Genomic DNA, 15,893 nt, shown 5'->3' with positions numbered 1-15,893 from the left:
TACACTGACATGATACAAAGATTAGTTATTGATGGTACCGAATTTCATTTCATTTCGCAGACAATGAAAAATGTGCGATCAATACCTCTTGTAGTTTAATTTATGCATATTTGTGGTATATCTTCTTTTTTGGGCCTTGAAATATATAATGTTTTTGACGCTAGTAAAATGGGAGCACATAAAGTCAAATTAATTTTATATCCCAATTTAATACATATTATATTTATATCTCTTGTACTAGCAAATTTGTAATATTAAAAAAAAAAAATATCATGTCAGTATTTGATAAATTTAGGGCCTCTTTATTTTAAAATCCATCTTGAAGGATAAATTAAATTTCTACTGAAACGTATTTATACATTCTATTTCATAACTTTGCCGGCACCTTAGTTGTTAACCACAGGTGAAACCTCAAAACTTTCTGGGAATGGGAAAGAATTCTGATCCCCGGTCTCAATAATATTCAACATGATGTTTATCATAGAATTTGATACATTAATTGGAGCGAAAAGCTTGAAAGAAAACAACAAGGCTTCTGATGAATGGTGGTTTTGTTGGGCTTCAAACAAGGAACTTAAAGTCATTTTTGAAATTTAACTACAAAATGTAGGTGTCTATAATAAGTCAAAAATCTGCTTAATGAGTCGAAAACCGACTTCATGTTAAATATAAGCAAAAAAAAAATGGTTCCATGTCATGACAAGTTGATATAATATACTTTGACTAACTTATTTTATTTATATAATTTTTTTTATTAAAAGTCAATTTCAATACATATAAATAACCTATTAAATAATTTTTTTATTACATTTTTAATAATCATAAGTCACCTATAATATAAAATTAGCCAAACAACCAATTTAATCTAAGTTGCACACTTAGAACTTGTCTTTAAATATGTTAATGTTCAGAATATTTTTGGTGCTTTTGCAGAGCACATATTTGTCAGCATGACCTGGTCGTGCAATAGTAGCGAGTCCGTAGTCGTTGAGGTACTCTTTGTTTAGGAAAGTTGTTTTGAGTCATGTCCTAGCTTTTAGATTTTTTTTGTTTTGAATCTATCTATATATTGTACTACTCTCAGAAATAAAAGAAAAGTTTATGGACAAGCATATATTATGTGTTTTACCTTTCAAGTTTAATATCAAATAGTTAATACATTTATATCATATAAATTATCAACAAGATTTGGTAACAGTTCCTGGAGGTTCTTGTGACTGCCAAAGACCGATGATGATTGATATAAATAAAACCGACCGAGAGTCCATGAGTTATCAGACGTTGTCTAGAAGTAATTATATAGCTTTGGCCTTCAAGATGATAGTCGTTTTGCAAATTCAGCTGTTGAATAAAAAACGGACAAATTAAGTTGCCTTGGTCTAAGGGTAACAGAAGGTATTTTACTCATACTTGTTGATAAGAAGACGGCCAAAGAGGCCTGGGATGCAGAGACTTTGCGTCAAGGTGTTAATTGAGTAATAAAACAAGGATTTAAACATTAAGACTGAACTAGCATAAAAGCCACATGCCTCTAGTTTATGTCGTGTTTTAAATAATATTCTTTCGAGCAACCTAATAGCAAATATGAAAATTAAATAATATTGACGAATTTTTTATTTTTTGACCAAATAAGTGGATATGAAAATATTATATTTGCAACCTAATAGCATTAATGATGATGATAATAATAATAATAATAATAATTATAACAATAACAATAATAAGCACTATATTTTTTAAAAATTTATGTATCAAAAACTACAACTAAATTGATTTTTCTATATTCAAATTCGTGAGGATATAGAGGTCATCATCATATTATCTATATATTATTCCTCATTAAAAGTATCTGTAGTTTATTGTAGAAATTTATTAAATTATTTCACCTAACATAACATGATTTTGATACTTGTTCTTGATATGTTGAATTACGATATCTTAAATCGTCATTAGAAGAATATGTGTTACGTGCATTGTTTTACATTTATTTTTTCTTTTCTGAGCCTAGATTTGTCGTCATAGTTTATAATATCGGCTTGTTGTTAAATTTTAATTTTTTATAATTAGTTTTCTAAGCTTGATGATTAAGACTTTTAATGATTTTTCATGTAATTGTTATAAACCAGATCTCAAACAATGATTTCCTGGAATTGGAAATAGCAAAAACAGAGTAGATATAAGTCACACCCCCATAAAGTTCACAAATACATGAAATATTTAGCTCAATTAGTTGTGTATTGATTTTTTTAGCTTTGTGCAAACTTAAATTTTTAAATATTTTGATACTCGTATTTGTTAGGGGTGAGAAATGTAGCATATCATGTTCATTTGTTAAAGATTACTTCAAATATTCGATATCCAGTATTCTGGATTACAAAAAAAAACTATTCTTGTTCTAGCTCCGTTTAATCAGATATTAGTTTTCACCATATCGCGTCAGATTATCCGATTCAAAATTAATTATATTTTTTTAGATTAATTTGTAAATGATTAGTTAATTTAATTGTAGTTTGAATCATTTTATTTAACTGGTATGTTACATATTGATCGATGGCATATTAAAAATTACAGTTTTAAGACTTTAATATATATAGCTTATTTCTCTGTGTTATTTTATTTTAGCTAAGTAATTTAAAAAAGAAAAACCAAATAAGATTTATAACTCAATTCTTTTTAGTAGGTCTCGTATACGTTTTTTATTATTATCTGATTGACTTTTGATTAACAATATAGAATTTCCCTAAAATCAACTTTATATCACAAGTTATAATATTTCAAATTCATATATCATTAAAATTACATCATTTAAATACATATTATGACACCAAATTTGATGTCTTTGACATTATTCTTATATCTATATTTTTTTTTAAAAACAGATTTAGTTACACGTCCAATTCTGAATTCATTAGTTCAATATAAAAAAAAATATTCTAAATAAGGATATTCTTTTAGTTACCTTATTTAGTGTTCTCCAAAATATTGTAATCTCTTTATAAATTATCTTTTATATAAAATTTTTTAATATGACATAGTCCATGTTGAAAAGCCCATCAACCTTTTGTTTCAGATATTCTCACTGAAATCTTAGTTTTTGAGCTTATTTCTCATATTCATTTCTTAAAATTCTGTAATATTGTATCGGTACTCGTTTAAACTATTAAGTTAGATTTGAATTTGTTCATTTTTATTCAGATATGAATTAAAGTGGAATCATGATTCGAGCCCTATTATTCAGATTCTTTTCCAATATATGAGACTTAGCTGAAATAATAACTTATCTGAAATAAATAAGATATTGAAAAGAATATAATTACAATTGTTTTAATGTATGCGGTTAATGCTTTTGAATAACAATATTATCGATTGTGTAGCTCAAGTGGTTTAAGTGGAGCTCATGAATAAGAGAGTCAGGGTTCAATTCTAATTTATTTGCTCAGGAGAGGCTTGACACGAACCTGTTGGGCTATTATATATATAAGTAGATTTTAGTCGTTGAGTATAAAGATAGTGAGCAACTCGGTTTGTATAAAGTTGAATAGGCTTGTAACAAACATACGACTTCTTGGGAAATACATGCATGGGTGAATTCTATGTGATGAAAAAATTGTTGGGTAAGGTTCATTCGAAAATTCTCTAGGTTACGTCCATTTTGAAATGATTTTGGCAATGTTTGAAACCATGTTTTTGAAAGAATCTGTAGGCTCATTTAAGGGAAGACAAGATTCATTCGAAAATTCTTTAGGTTACGTCTATTTTGGAATGATTTGGCAATGTTGAAACCATGTTTTTGAAAGAATTTATAGGCTCATTTAAGGGAAGACAGAAACAAGTGAGGGTCAGCTAATGCTTACTCAAGAAGGGTGGTTGAGGCCGACAATCAAAGGAGGAATGGATGGTTCATTGAATGTCAAGAATCGAGCATAACGTGACAAGAGTAAAATCAAATGTTATAATTGCAACATCTAATTTCATTTGCTGTCGCAAACAAAGGGGGGCTATTGAATAATAGCTGGAGGCGAATATTGAACATTGAACAACTATAACATGATGAATCTGCCTTATTAATTATTAGCGAAATATGAGAAGGGAATCAGGTTAGATGTTTCTCAACGCGGAAAGGGTGGTAGCACTTTGTTCCAAACTGTGGAACTTGGAGAGATTATGCTCAAACATTTAAGTGGGGACTACTAGCTAGCTGTTAAGTACGTACACCTTTGAAAACCTTTGTCAATGACCAAGTTCAAGAAGACGTGGCTGGAAACTGTTGGTGCGAGTATTTTTAATTACAATGGGGTTTCACCTAATTAATCAATTTTAAATTAACAATGACACGTCCCCGATTTATATTTTTTAAAGAGTATATAGATTAGTATCTAAGCTTAATCTTTTCAAAGGAGTTTTGGGTAGTAACAGTGAAAAAGAAAAAATAAATAATTAAAAAGTAGACAGTAGTGATCAACAAATTTAACATACAATTTTTATATAAAGTGACAAGTGAATAAAAAAAAAATTAATATTTAATCCAATAGATGAAATTAAATTTTACAACACACTAAGAAACGAAAGAAACTGCCACATATATCATAATTTTAATAGCTGATTGCCCAAAATATCAATTATGGCCAGAAGTGTCCAATCTACCCCACTCAAATACTCATATTCCATATGCGTGTGTGAAACATGATAGCCCATTTGTAACCATGCTTTAATAACTTAAACTTTCCGGCACAGACTTGTGATTTACACATACACAATGATTGAAAAGTAAAAACAAATTCAATTTAAGTATATATACATGCTCTTCTTCGACATCATCCTCCGAACCTTCTCCATCTTTTCTTGAAGTGTAAATCTTAGCATTGCACATTACATAACTTTTTTATATATCATCTATGTATATATGTATAGCTGGTTTTGCAAAGACAAAAATAACCTCAACAAAAGACCATAATATAAATGTCGAAGTTTAAAAACTCTCTTCTTATCTCGAATGATCATTGGGTGATTCGCTCAAATTTTATCTTATTTCTTTTTTGTTTATGAGATTTCTCTTATAAATTAAACATCACGAATTTGCGTGATTCAAAATTCATAAGTTGTTACATGCACTACTTTTTCAAACTCTCGTACACACACATATATCATGAAAATATGTTTTATTTTTATTTTGAACGGATCAAATTATATCTATATTTTGAATTCTATATTCTTCACACCTTTTGAATATTTTTTATGTGTGAAATCAATTCGAAATAAAAATTTGGTCAGAATTTTAATGTTATATATATATATATATATAATCAAAGAAATGGTTTAATTTGAAATTAGATGTATTACTATCTATTTCAAACTTTGGGTTAAGGATCTGTGTTAAGAATCGTAAAATCATAATTACCTATGATATGTATTTAGCTTAAAAACTACGTAGATTTGATATGTTTTTAAATTTAAGTTTATATTTAAAGGTTAACACCAATTTTATTTTATATGAGTTTAGTTTTTTGTATAGTCTTAATAATTATATCAGATATTTGGTTTGTTGTTGTTTCATATATTATACCAAGATTCAATATATAGAATAATTAAAAAAAATTAGTTATATTTAATATAAAGAGATTTACCATGGCTTGTACTAATCACTCATGTTGAATGTCTTTCCACCATATATAGTTATTTATAAGAGCCGTGTTAAAACTTTTTTTCGACATTAATTATTAAAACAATTTATATCTTATTACAGTTTTGTTAAAAGATAAATTCAACCCCCCCCCCCCCCCCAACAAAACATCCCGCATACAAAACCAAATAATAATTTAATTTCCGCATTTTCAGTTTCCCTGATGCTCTCTCGATAGTTTCTCTCCCCGCATCATCTCTCTCTATAACCAGCCATATCCCTTTCACCATCCCTCTATAACCTTCTCTCTTCCGTATAACCATCTAACCTTCATCACAATCTTACATGACTTCGAGTCCGTCCTGTTTATAACACAATTCAATTGGTAGCTTGAAGAACTATCCTTTAGTGGAATCCCAACTTAGACCTAGATTGAAAAATCGTGACTTTGGGACCTAGCTTGGACCCGGCTAAATTTGTAACCCGATTGGTTTGATTGGATTTTAGGGTTTTGAATAGATGAATTGGATTTATGGGTTTCATAACACATCCGCTTTTCTCGATTTTATGAAGGTATGTCTTTTTAGTTTCTTCAATTGCATGTTATAATTTTACATTTATTATCTTAATTAATTGTCCAAGGTCATGTTTTACTGGTGTTTCAGTGGATGAGAACATGTGACTTTAGGGTCTTTTTTAGAATGTATGCAAAATTAAATTTAAATTATCATATATTTTTTTTTCGTAATTCGGTTTGCTTTGCCTTCGATAAATGCGTTTGAGTGAAATAAGACATTTTTTAATTTTTATTTAGGAAACACTCGAGGTCATTCTAATTGCCAGTTGTATTTATGTGTCATATATTCCTTTATATCCAACACTCACACACTCTAGAAATCTCTAGAGAACTCAACATCATTCAATACCACTCTATAAAAGAAACCAATCTTATATTCTTCACCTTCATTCCATATACCATCATCTCTCTTATATTCTTTTCTCTTTCTTTTATGCTCACATCCATATATGTCTAATTTTCGCAAGTGATTAAATTGTTTGCGTGATATGATCAATATATACGTAGCTTTCAACCACATATAATTGGTAAGTGATGGCCTAAATAAGTTTTTGAAGCATTAATGCACACATACAACATGGATATCTATTTCATTTTGATTTGATTAGAAGTGGTTATACATAAATTCTTAAATTTCATCATTTTCAAAATTTTGAATTACATTTAAAATTGTACCATAATCAAAATTAGAATAGAACATAGATTTCGTTGGTATTATCTTTATTTTATAGTTGAAATTTTTTATTCAAATGGAGAGTATGTTGTTCTTCGATGCAGTAAACAATGAAGAAGATGCTCCAAGAACAACCCAGATCCATAAACAACCCTTCTAGCTCGAAGGTGAAAATTTTATAGGTATGTTCTTCTTATGTCTGTTAAAAAGTCGACGCTTAAAGTCTACTTTATCATGGCTAAACTGCGACGCAAAAGACTTGTTAACTGACACTAAAGGATTGTCCTATAGCGTCGAGTTTGACCTATAGCATCGGGTTGGTAGAATGCCGTTGCTTAAAGTTCGCTTAAAAATACTATATGCGTCGCTAGTAAAACATCCGACGGTAAAGGTTAGCCCTATAGCGTGGGGTGGTCAAAATGCCTTAACTTAAAGTTACACTTTTAGTGTTAGTTATATTTTATGAAATGTCGACGCTAAAACATTTTTTAATTTTACGAAATACCCAACGTCAACAACACTAAATTAAACTATCAATTAGGAATCATATTAAAATTAAAATGTATCCATATATACCTTTTTCTAGAGAAAAAATATTCAATTTTCTTTAACATAAATCTAAATCCTCAAACTATTATATCTGCACAAGCTAAATAAAAGAAATCTTTGTGTATCAGTGGACCTCCGGAGATGAACTTTGCACATATTCTTCTTTAACAACATCTGGTTGTGCGTCTCTTTGTATATTTGGAATGGTAAAAAATACTTGATAGATGGCGACATCAATCAATTGATTAAGTGTAATATTAATATAGATGTTTACAAAAGTGAACCGGAGCACCGCCTGCCTTTAAACAACTGAATGATATAGTCAATTATAATCAGTCTCAGGTACACAATTATTCACCATAATTGCAACTTTGATTCGAAACACAATCAAATATAGTTAACATGTTATAATCCCACAAAAAATGCTAGTGACTCACGAGCTGCCTTCACATTCTATAATCTAGGCCTCTCAGTAGCCTCAGCTTTCTTCAGCTGCTGCTGCTGCACTTCTGTTAGTTTCTCATTTTGCTCTGGACAGATCAAAACCGCAGTTTTAGTTCATTCATAATTCGCTATGAAATTCTGTTTCTTGTGCATTCACAAAGCTTAGTGCACAAATGTGTAAATACTAGAAAAGTGATGAGCTATATATCCGTACACTAATTTGTTGGGAACTTCAGAGAAATTGACCACCTAGTGGCAAAATATGTTGCTATCATCAATTGCACCTAGTGGCAATATTAAACAATCACCTTTTGCATGGCAGTAAAACTGATTCATGAGTTCCCCTGCGAGAAATGTGGATAGCTCCAAGCTTCTATTTCAACCAGGTAATTAAGGAACGTTCTGGTTCTGGTTCAGGATCTCAGCATGGGCCTTCTCCCTTTAAGAGACCAACGTTCCAAGACGAGCAAAGGATAAGTCAGTCTACAAAAAATCCTCTGATAAATAAAGAAACTGGAAATATTTTTTACAAGACCCGGTTGTGCAGGAAAAAAATGCAGGGTAATTGCCCAAAAGGGAAGAAATGTACCTTTGCTTATGGCTTGGAAGAGCTGCATGATCCACCGCAAAATTGGGAAGAATTGGTGCATGCTAAAAGTAAACGGGCATCGGATAATTATCCAAAAACACCAGGTGGGCTGATACTTTATAGGTATTTTTTTGCTGGAAACGAATGCCCATATGGGAAAAACTGCTCTTACCTACATGAAAGTCCAAAAGAAACGGAGATGGCAAGGTCCCTGCCTATGAATTTATCTGCACCAATCATTTAAGCCACCGGAACAATGTTGGAGATGAGAAATGATACTGGGAAATCAGGTTTGTGTTTGTTGTTGAAGGAAGTGATAGCCTAAATATGTTTATTAAGCATTCTTATATACACACATTCACCATTGATATCTATTTCATTTTGATTTGATTTAGAAGTGATTACACATAAATTCTTGAATTTCATCATCTTCAAAATTTTGATTTTTATTTAAAATTGAGCCAAAGTCAAAATTAGATATAGAAAGATTTCGTTGGTATTATCTTTATTTTAGAGATGATTTTTATTTATTCAAATGGAGTGTATGTTGTTCTTTGATGCAGTAAACAATGAAGAAGATGCTCCAAGAACACCCTAGAATTACCCTGGAGTGCTGATCACGCGATTCAGCAGTGACTGGGTTCTTACTATATTAGAAGTTCCAGACAAGATTCAAGTAAGTCTACATGGTTTAAATAGGTGGTATTGAACTTAGTGATGTATGTTTTCAACTTTGTAAGTGTGGTTACTATAATAGAGTGCTGGTCCTCCAGACCCGACAACAAGCATGACACCGGAAGCATCAATTGTTGCTGCCTTGTAAAGGTTTCCAAGCTTTTTGAGAGGACAGCTACATCAACTTATTACAAGAATGGAATTTAGATGGAGAAGTTGAGGATTTTGATAAAGATGAAGCAAACAGATATGGAGATTGAAGGTGATAATAAACATATTCTTAAGTTGATAGTAAATATATAATACAGAAGTTATGATACACTTCATTTCCAACCTGTATATCAAGTTTGTGTTTATATATAAATCTACAATGACTTGCTACAAAAATTGTTGGTGATGGTACAAAAATTTCATTTCATTTCGCAGACAATGAAGAATATGCTCCAAGAAAGATCAATACGCTCCTCCACATGGCTCTTCTAGTTTAAGTTATGCAATATTTGCCCATGGTATATCTTCTTTTTTGGGCCTTGTAATATATAATGTTTTTGACACTAGTAAAATGGGAGCAAATAAATTTAAATTAATTTTAAATCCCAATCGAGTACATAAATTTATATTTATATCTCATGTACTAGCAAATTTAGAATATCAAAAATTTTGATCATGTCAGTATTTGATATGTTTTAAAGCCTCTTATGAATGAAAACAACAACGCTTATGATGAATGGTGGTTGCTGTGGTGAAGGAAGGCAAGTTTGTGAACCAAGAATATCATTTTAAAATAAAATTAACAACTGAGTTTTTGCCGAGGAGGTTGCACGTAGAAGTTCCAAAACTACTGGCTTGTTCTGGAATACAGAGTGTTTGATGTGCTGATTAGTACAAGATATCAACAAGGGATGCCTTATGTAAGTGTGTGTATGTAAATGATCAAATGGTTCGCGGCTGATTATTTATAAATAAGTTTGAAACCTATGAGTCTATGTTATGCGGGAAAATGAGCATAATTGGTTGTATACATATTTTCATTTGCACAAAGAGAACCAGAGAAGGAAAGTGTTGAATAAGAACCTCTATTCCAATTTTGGAAAGTTGGATTCTTATGTGATTCCTGCCCTGGCTTGTTTGTGCATATTTTGTTCTGTTATATCATATTCCAGACATTGTGAAATATTTCAGACATGTCACACTACATTACATTATTTCACTACATTACATTATATTCTTAATATATGTATACTTTATATACTATTGTACAATTTATATACAAAGAAACTCAAATTCTTGCTATTGCTTTCGCTGCCTGAGGGTATTAATCAATTCTTTCCTCACTGTCAACACATATGAGAACATCAGATCCACTGCGCCTTCAATCCCTGTTTGTGCCTTCTCAACTCCACGCCTATATAAGGTGGTACTCTATGAAATAATGGGATACCCTATATATATATATAGAGGGTTACTCCAGTGAGAACTTCTTAAAATAAGAACCGTGACAACTTCCTTAATTTATCATATTTTGACTAATTTAAACATCAAACTAGTGGGCACCCAATATAAAAAATGTATATAAAACTAGTCTCTCCCTAGCTAGTCAAAAAAAAAATTCAAAAAAAAAGTCCACTGTCACGTCATCAGTGATTTTGTTTTAATTTTTTTTTTCGGTTAGCTAGGTGGAGACCTTAATGATATACAATTTTTGTGAAGGTGCCCCTGGCGGGGCCCTTCAAATGAATGAAATTTTGATAAATTAATAAAGTTCTCACGGTTCTCATTTTAAGAAAGTTCTTATTTGAGCAAGTGCCTATATATATATATATATATATATATATATATATATATATATGGTTTTACTCTAGTACTCCTTCCGTCCCGTTTTAGTTGTCACATTTCTATTTTTGTTGGTCAAATTGACTAATTTTTGACCAAAGATTATAAACTACTCTTTCATCATTTTGAAAAACTGAAAATTACATCTTAAAGTAGATTAAAAGTTATTTCTAATAACATATTTTTTTTATTTTTTTAATTGATAAATTATTAATAAATTTCAGTCAAACTTTGGTCAATTTGACTGGCACAAAACCAAAGGTGACAACTAAAATGGGACGGCAGGAGTAGAAATTTCCTTAAAATACAAATTATAAATAAAAATAAAAAATCTAAATCATATCGAAATATAGCACAAATGGTATGCAAACTGATCATTGGAAGATGAATAAAAAAAAGTGAAGTTCGGGTTTTTAAAAAAAACTCCTATTAACGGGAAAAATCAAATTAAAAACGGATGGATTAAATGAGAACATATGTGAGAGGGTGTATTTTAATTATGAGCCGTGACTTGTACCGGCCATTAGATTGGGTTCATCAAAGACCATTTTTAATTTTGTTTGTCTATAATCCAACAATATATATTAATTTAATAGAACAAAAAAATCTTAAATTAATATCAAAATTCATAAGAAATGGGAAAATGATAATTTTTGAATCTTTTATATAAAAGGGCGTATATATCTTAGAACTGCACATTACATATCATTTCATTCTTTATATATCATATATGTATATGTGGTTTGGCAAAGACAGAAATAACTGTTATTTGACAATGCAAATAATAAGTTAGATTGTAGAAATGGGTTGAATACAATCTACAAAAATTTCAATATATTTTTGCTAAACAGATTATATTCAAAGCACAACAGATATCAATTTCTAAACTGAAATTTAAAGGAACAAGGATCTTAAAATTTTCAGGTGGGTTGTTTTGTCCACCTGAGAGATTTTTTTATTAAGAACCTCCCAAATAAAAATTACTTAGCTGCCTGCTTACAAAAGAATGAAGAGCAGAAGCTTACAGTTTCTTTCTTGCTATCTCTTCTACTTTGCTCTTCAGTTCTTAGTGTATTGGATACATTGAAATGAAAATTACAATGTTAATATATACTAATACAAAGTAAGCTAGTCTCCAAAACCATACACCTACTCTTTTTTTAACATTTACAAATATAGAATTTCTTGGACTTGATAGTACTATTGGCAACTTGAAATTATTGTTGCTTTGCTGGAAATGGTAGGCTTCGAGGTTCTGAATATTTCACTAAACTCTTTTTGGTTTAGCTTCCAAAACTAGTGCAGTAGCTTTCACATCAACCCATGTGATTTTTATCCTTTACTTGAATTGTAGCTGTCGATTGATAGTCATCAACTGCTAGATGAAATGTAGCCGTTGATAGCTTATTGAATCATCAATTGCTAACTACACTGGTTAGCCATTAATGGATTGATGCAGCGTTGATAGTGCTTTTATTCAGTCGTTGATGCTCTAACTAGCCATTGATCTTCACTTTAATTGTATTGATTACATGACTTCAAACATTTACAATTATGTCACCCTATCTATACATACATTCATAGAACAATTGCTATATAGGTTGATCACTATTACAACTATCAACTGCTAGGATACTACAGTTTTGTTATAGTACCACATCAGTCGTTGATGAGTTATGTGATCAATGGCTACTACAATGAGTATGCTAGCCATTGATCATCTACATTGCAAATTAACTAAGTACAAAATTAAAGTACTTTGTATCATCAAGAATAACATATTCCTAACAATAACCTCAACAACAGACCTTCATATAAATGTCAAGTTTAAAAAACTCTCTTCTTATCTCGAATGATCATTGGGTGATTCACTCAAATTCTATTTTATTTCGTTTTTGTTCATAATATTTCTCTTATAAATTAAACATCACGACTTTGCGTGATTCAAAATTTATAAGTTGTCACATGCGCTACTTTTTCAAACTCTCGTGCACACATATATCATGAAAATATGTATTAATTAGATTTGATCGGATCAAATTATACCTATAATTTGAATTCTATAATATCTCACTTTTTGAATATTTTTTATGTGTGAAATCAATCCGAAATAAAAATTCGATCTAAATTTAAATATTATATATAGTCAAAGAAATGGTTTGATTTGAAATTAGATTTATTACAATCTATTTCAAACTTTGGGTTAAGGATCTTTGTTATAAGGATCTTAAAATCATAATTACCAATGACATGTATTTAGTTTAAAAAGTACGTAGATTTGATATGTTTTTTAATATACATTTGAATTTAAATGTTAACACCAATTTTGTTTTGTATCAGTTTAGTTTCTTGTATAGTCTTAATATTGATATTAGATATTTGGTTTGTTATTTTATATATTATACTAAGATTCAATATGTAGAATAATTGAAAAAACTAGTTATATTTAATATAAAGGGGTTTACCATCAATTGTACAAATTAGGGGTGAGCAAAAAACTGAACAAATCCGAAACCAGAACCACTAAAAATCATTAAAAACCGAACCGTATAAAACCGAACCAAAAACTTAAAAACCGAATCCGTAACCGATTATTCAGTTCCGGTTATAGCTAGGAACTGATCCGGAGAAAACCGAACCGATCCGAAAATATATATATATATATATATATATATATATATATATATATATATATATATATATATATATATATATATATATATATATATAGGGCATTGCTCAAAATAGAACACCCTTAAAAGAAGAATACTTTGGAATCGAACCTAGAATCTCATCTAAAACTTCAATTAAATTCTAACTTTAAGCTAATTAACCATCTATTATGATTAATAATAGTATCTAGCATGTTTAACAACAATTATGGATTAAAAATAACATGATTCTATGTGATATTAATCTTGTAAAGAATATATACATGATTCTATTCTGGATTCTGTTTTGGATTCAGTTCTGGATTCTATAATATTTCATATTAATAATTTGGATAGATTTGGATGTTGGATTTCATATATTAAGTTTAGTTAGTGCTTAACTATGTAATTATAATTATAACAAATCATTTTTTATGAAAGAAAAAGTGTTATGATAGTGTTTGTGTGGAGTGCAACCCATACACACACACACACACACACATATATATATAGGCTAATGATCAAATACAAACCACTCTTAGAATAAAAACTAAAAACCACTATTTGAACTCTTATAATTACTAAATGCACTCTACTAAAACAAATATTTAATGAGTAAAGCCCACCCACCCAGCTCATCTGCCCCGATCAAATGTTACCCAGGAAACCAATACTACCACTCACCTCCTCACCACCTTGATTTCACCATCATCTCACCATCATCTGCACTAACTTTATTCCTCCCTTCCTCTCCCCGTCATCAATATCCTTGCTCTCTCTCTCTCTCTCTCCGCCATCACCAACTCCGTCTTTTCTCCGTCATCACCACCTCCGTCCTTTCCCTTCCCCTCCCTTGCTCTTTTTTCGACGATCTCTCCCTCTCAATCTCGTGGACATACGACTAGACTCTGTCAAGGATAATAATGTTGTTAAGTTTTGATATACCCGTTGATATATTTACAAAAATCGATGAATTCTGCTGTACAAATTTAGTGATATGAGTTTCAGAAATTAGTGATATTCTCTTTGTAATTTAGTGATGTGTGTTGCAAAACTTGGTGAAAACTCCCGAAAATTGGGGAAAATATGCAGATCCTGTCTTGTACTTGATTCTGGTGGTAGTGGCAGTGGAGATGAAGGTGTTGGACATGGAAGGAGTGAATGGAGCAACAAGATGGAGGTCGTCGACGAGGAAAAGATGAAGAAGGAGAAAGGGGAAGTGGGTTGGATTCGTTGGTTGTAGATACGGTGGAGGCGAACATGGAGGGTCGGCAGACATGGATGGGGTGGCGGCATGAAGTTGCTGGATTGGAGGAGAAGGTGGGGTGGTAGGAGAATTTAGTGATTTTCTTTTTAGAATTTAGTGATATTCTAGCTGGGTTTTTAGTTTGTAGAATAAGAAGGTTTGTATTGGAGTAGTACTATATATATATATATATATAGGCTCATGATCAAATAGAAACCACCCTTAAAATAAAAACTAAAAACCAATTCATTTATACTCTCCAACAACTCCACTTTATCTCTTTCATCAACCCCACTTCATCTCTCTCCTCTCCTTCCACCTCTATTACCACAACTCTTCCCACACACCTCTACCAACACCGCTACCTATGTCATTATTTTAGATTTTACCATCATCATCACCACCTTATGCTGATATGTTTCGAAAATCCGTTAATATTCTGATATACTATTTAGTGATATCAGCTATACATTTTAGTGATATTCGCTTTAGAGTTTAGTGATATTCGTTGTAGAAATTAGTGATATTCGTAAAATCTCCAGAACTTGATGCAAACTTCCAGATCTGTTTTTATTTGTTGATCCTGGTGATGATGGCGGTGATGAATATGGAGGTGGTGGACGTGAAGGGGGCAGGGGCATAGAGGATGCGGGGGGAGGGGGGTGAGGGTGGAGATGGTGGAGGTGGAGGTCGAGGTAGAGTTATGGCGGAGGTAGGGGCTGAGATAGCACGCGGATGAAGGTGGTGGCGGTAATAGTGTCGAGGTGGAGGGTGATGATGATAGAGGTCGAGATGAAGGTGGAGGTGTGGTGGACGTTGGCGGTAGAGACGGTGGAGGAGGAAGGGAGGGATGGTGGACATGAACGGGACGGCAAGAGGCGACAAATGTGAAGGGAGCAGCGGATATGGTGTTGCCGGAAGTGGAGGCGTAGCCAGAAAATATGGAAGTTGGTGGGTTGGAGAAGAAGGAGAAAGTGGGGTTGTTTGAGAATTTAGTGATATTCTCTTAGAAATTTAGTGATAGTTTCTAGTTTGT

General features: G+C 31.3%; 1 protein-coding gene across 1 annotated transcript; it reads left to right on the top strand.

Moving 5' to 3' along the window:
* Window positions 1-8,216: 8,216 nt before the first annotated feature.
* On the top strand, window positions 8,217-8,696 carry LOC108225981 (zinc finger CCCH domain-containing protein 39-like). Its single transcript, XM_017400933.1, has one exon. The coding sequence runs from the start codon at window positions 8,217-8,219 to the stop codon at window positions 8,694-8,696; it is 480 nt and encodes a 159-aa protein (XP_017256422.1).
* Window positions 8,697-15,893: the final 7,197 nt, after the last annotated feature.

Source organism: Daucus carota, chromosome 6, assembly GCF_001625215.2.
Source record: "Daucus carota subsp. sativus chromosome 6, DH1 v3.0, whole genome shotgun sequence".
Taxonomy (NCBI): Eukaryota; Viridiplantae; Streptophyta; class Magnoliopsida; order Apiales; family Apiaceae; genus Daucus; species Daucus carota.
The sequence above is the reverse complement of the archived record's forward strand: the minus strand, read 5'-3'. Positions and strand labels throughout refer to the sequence as shown.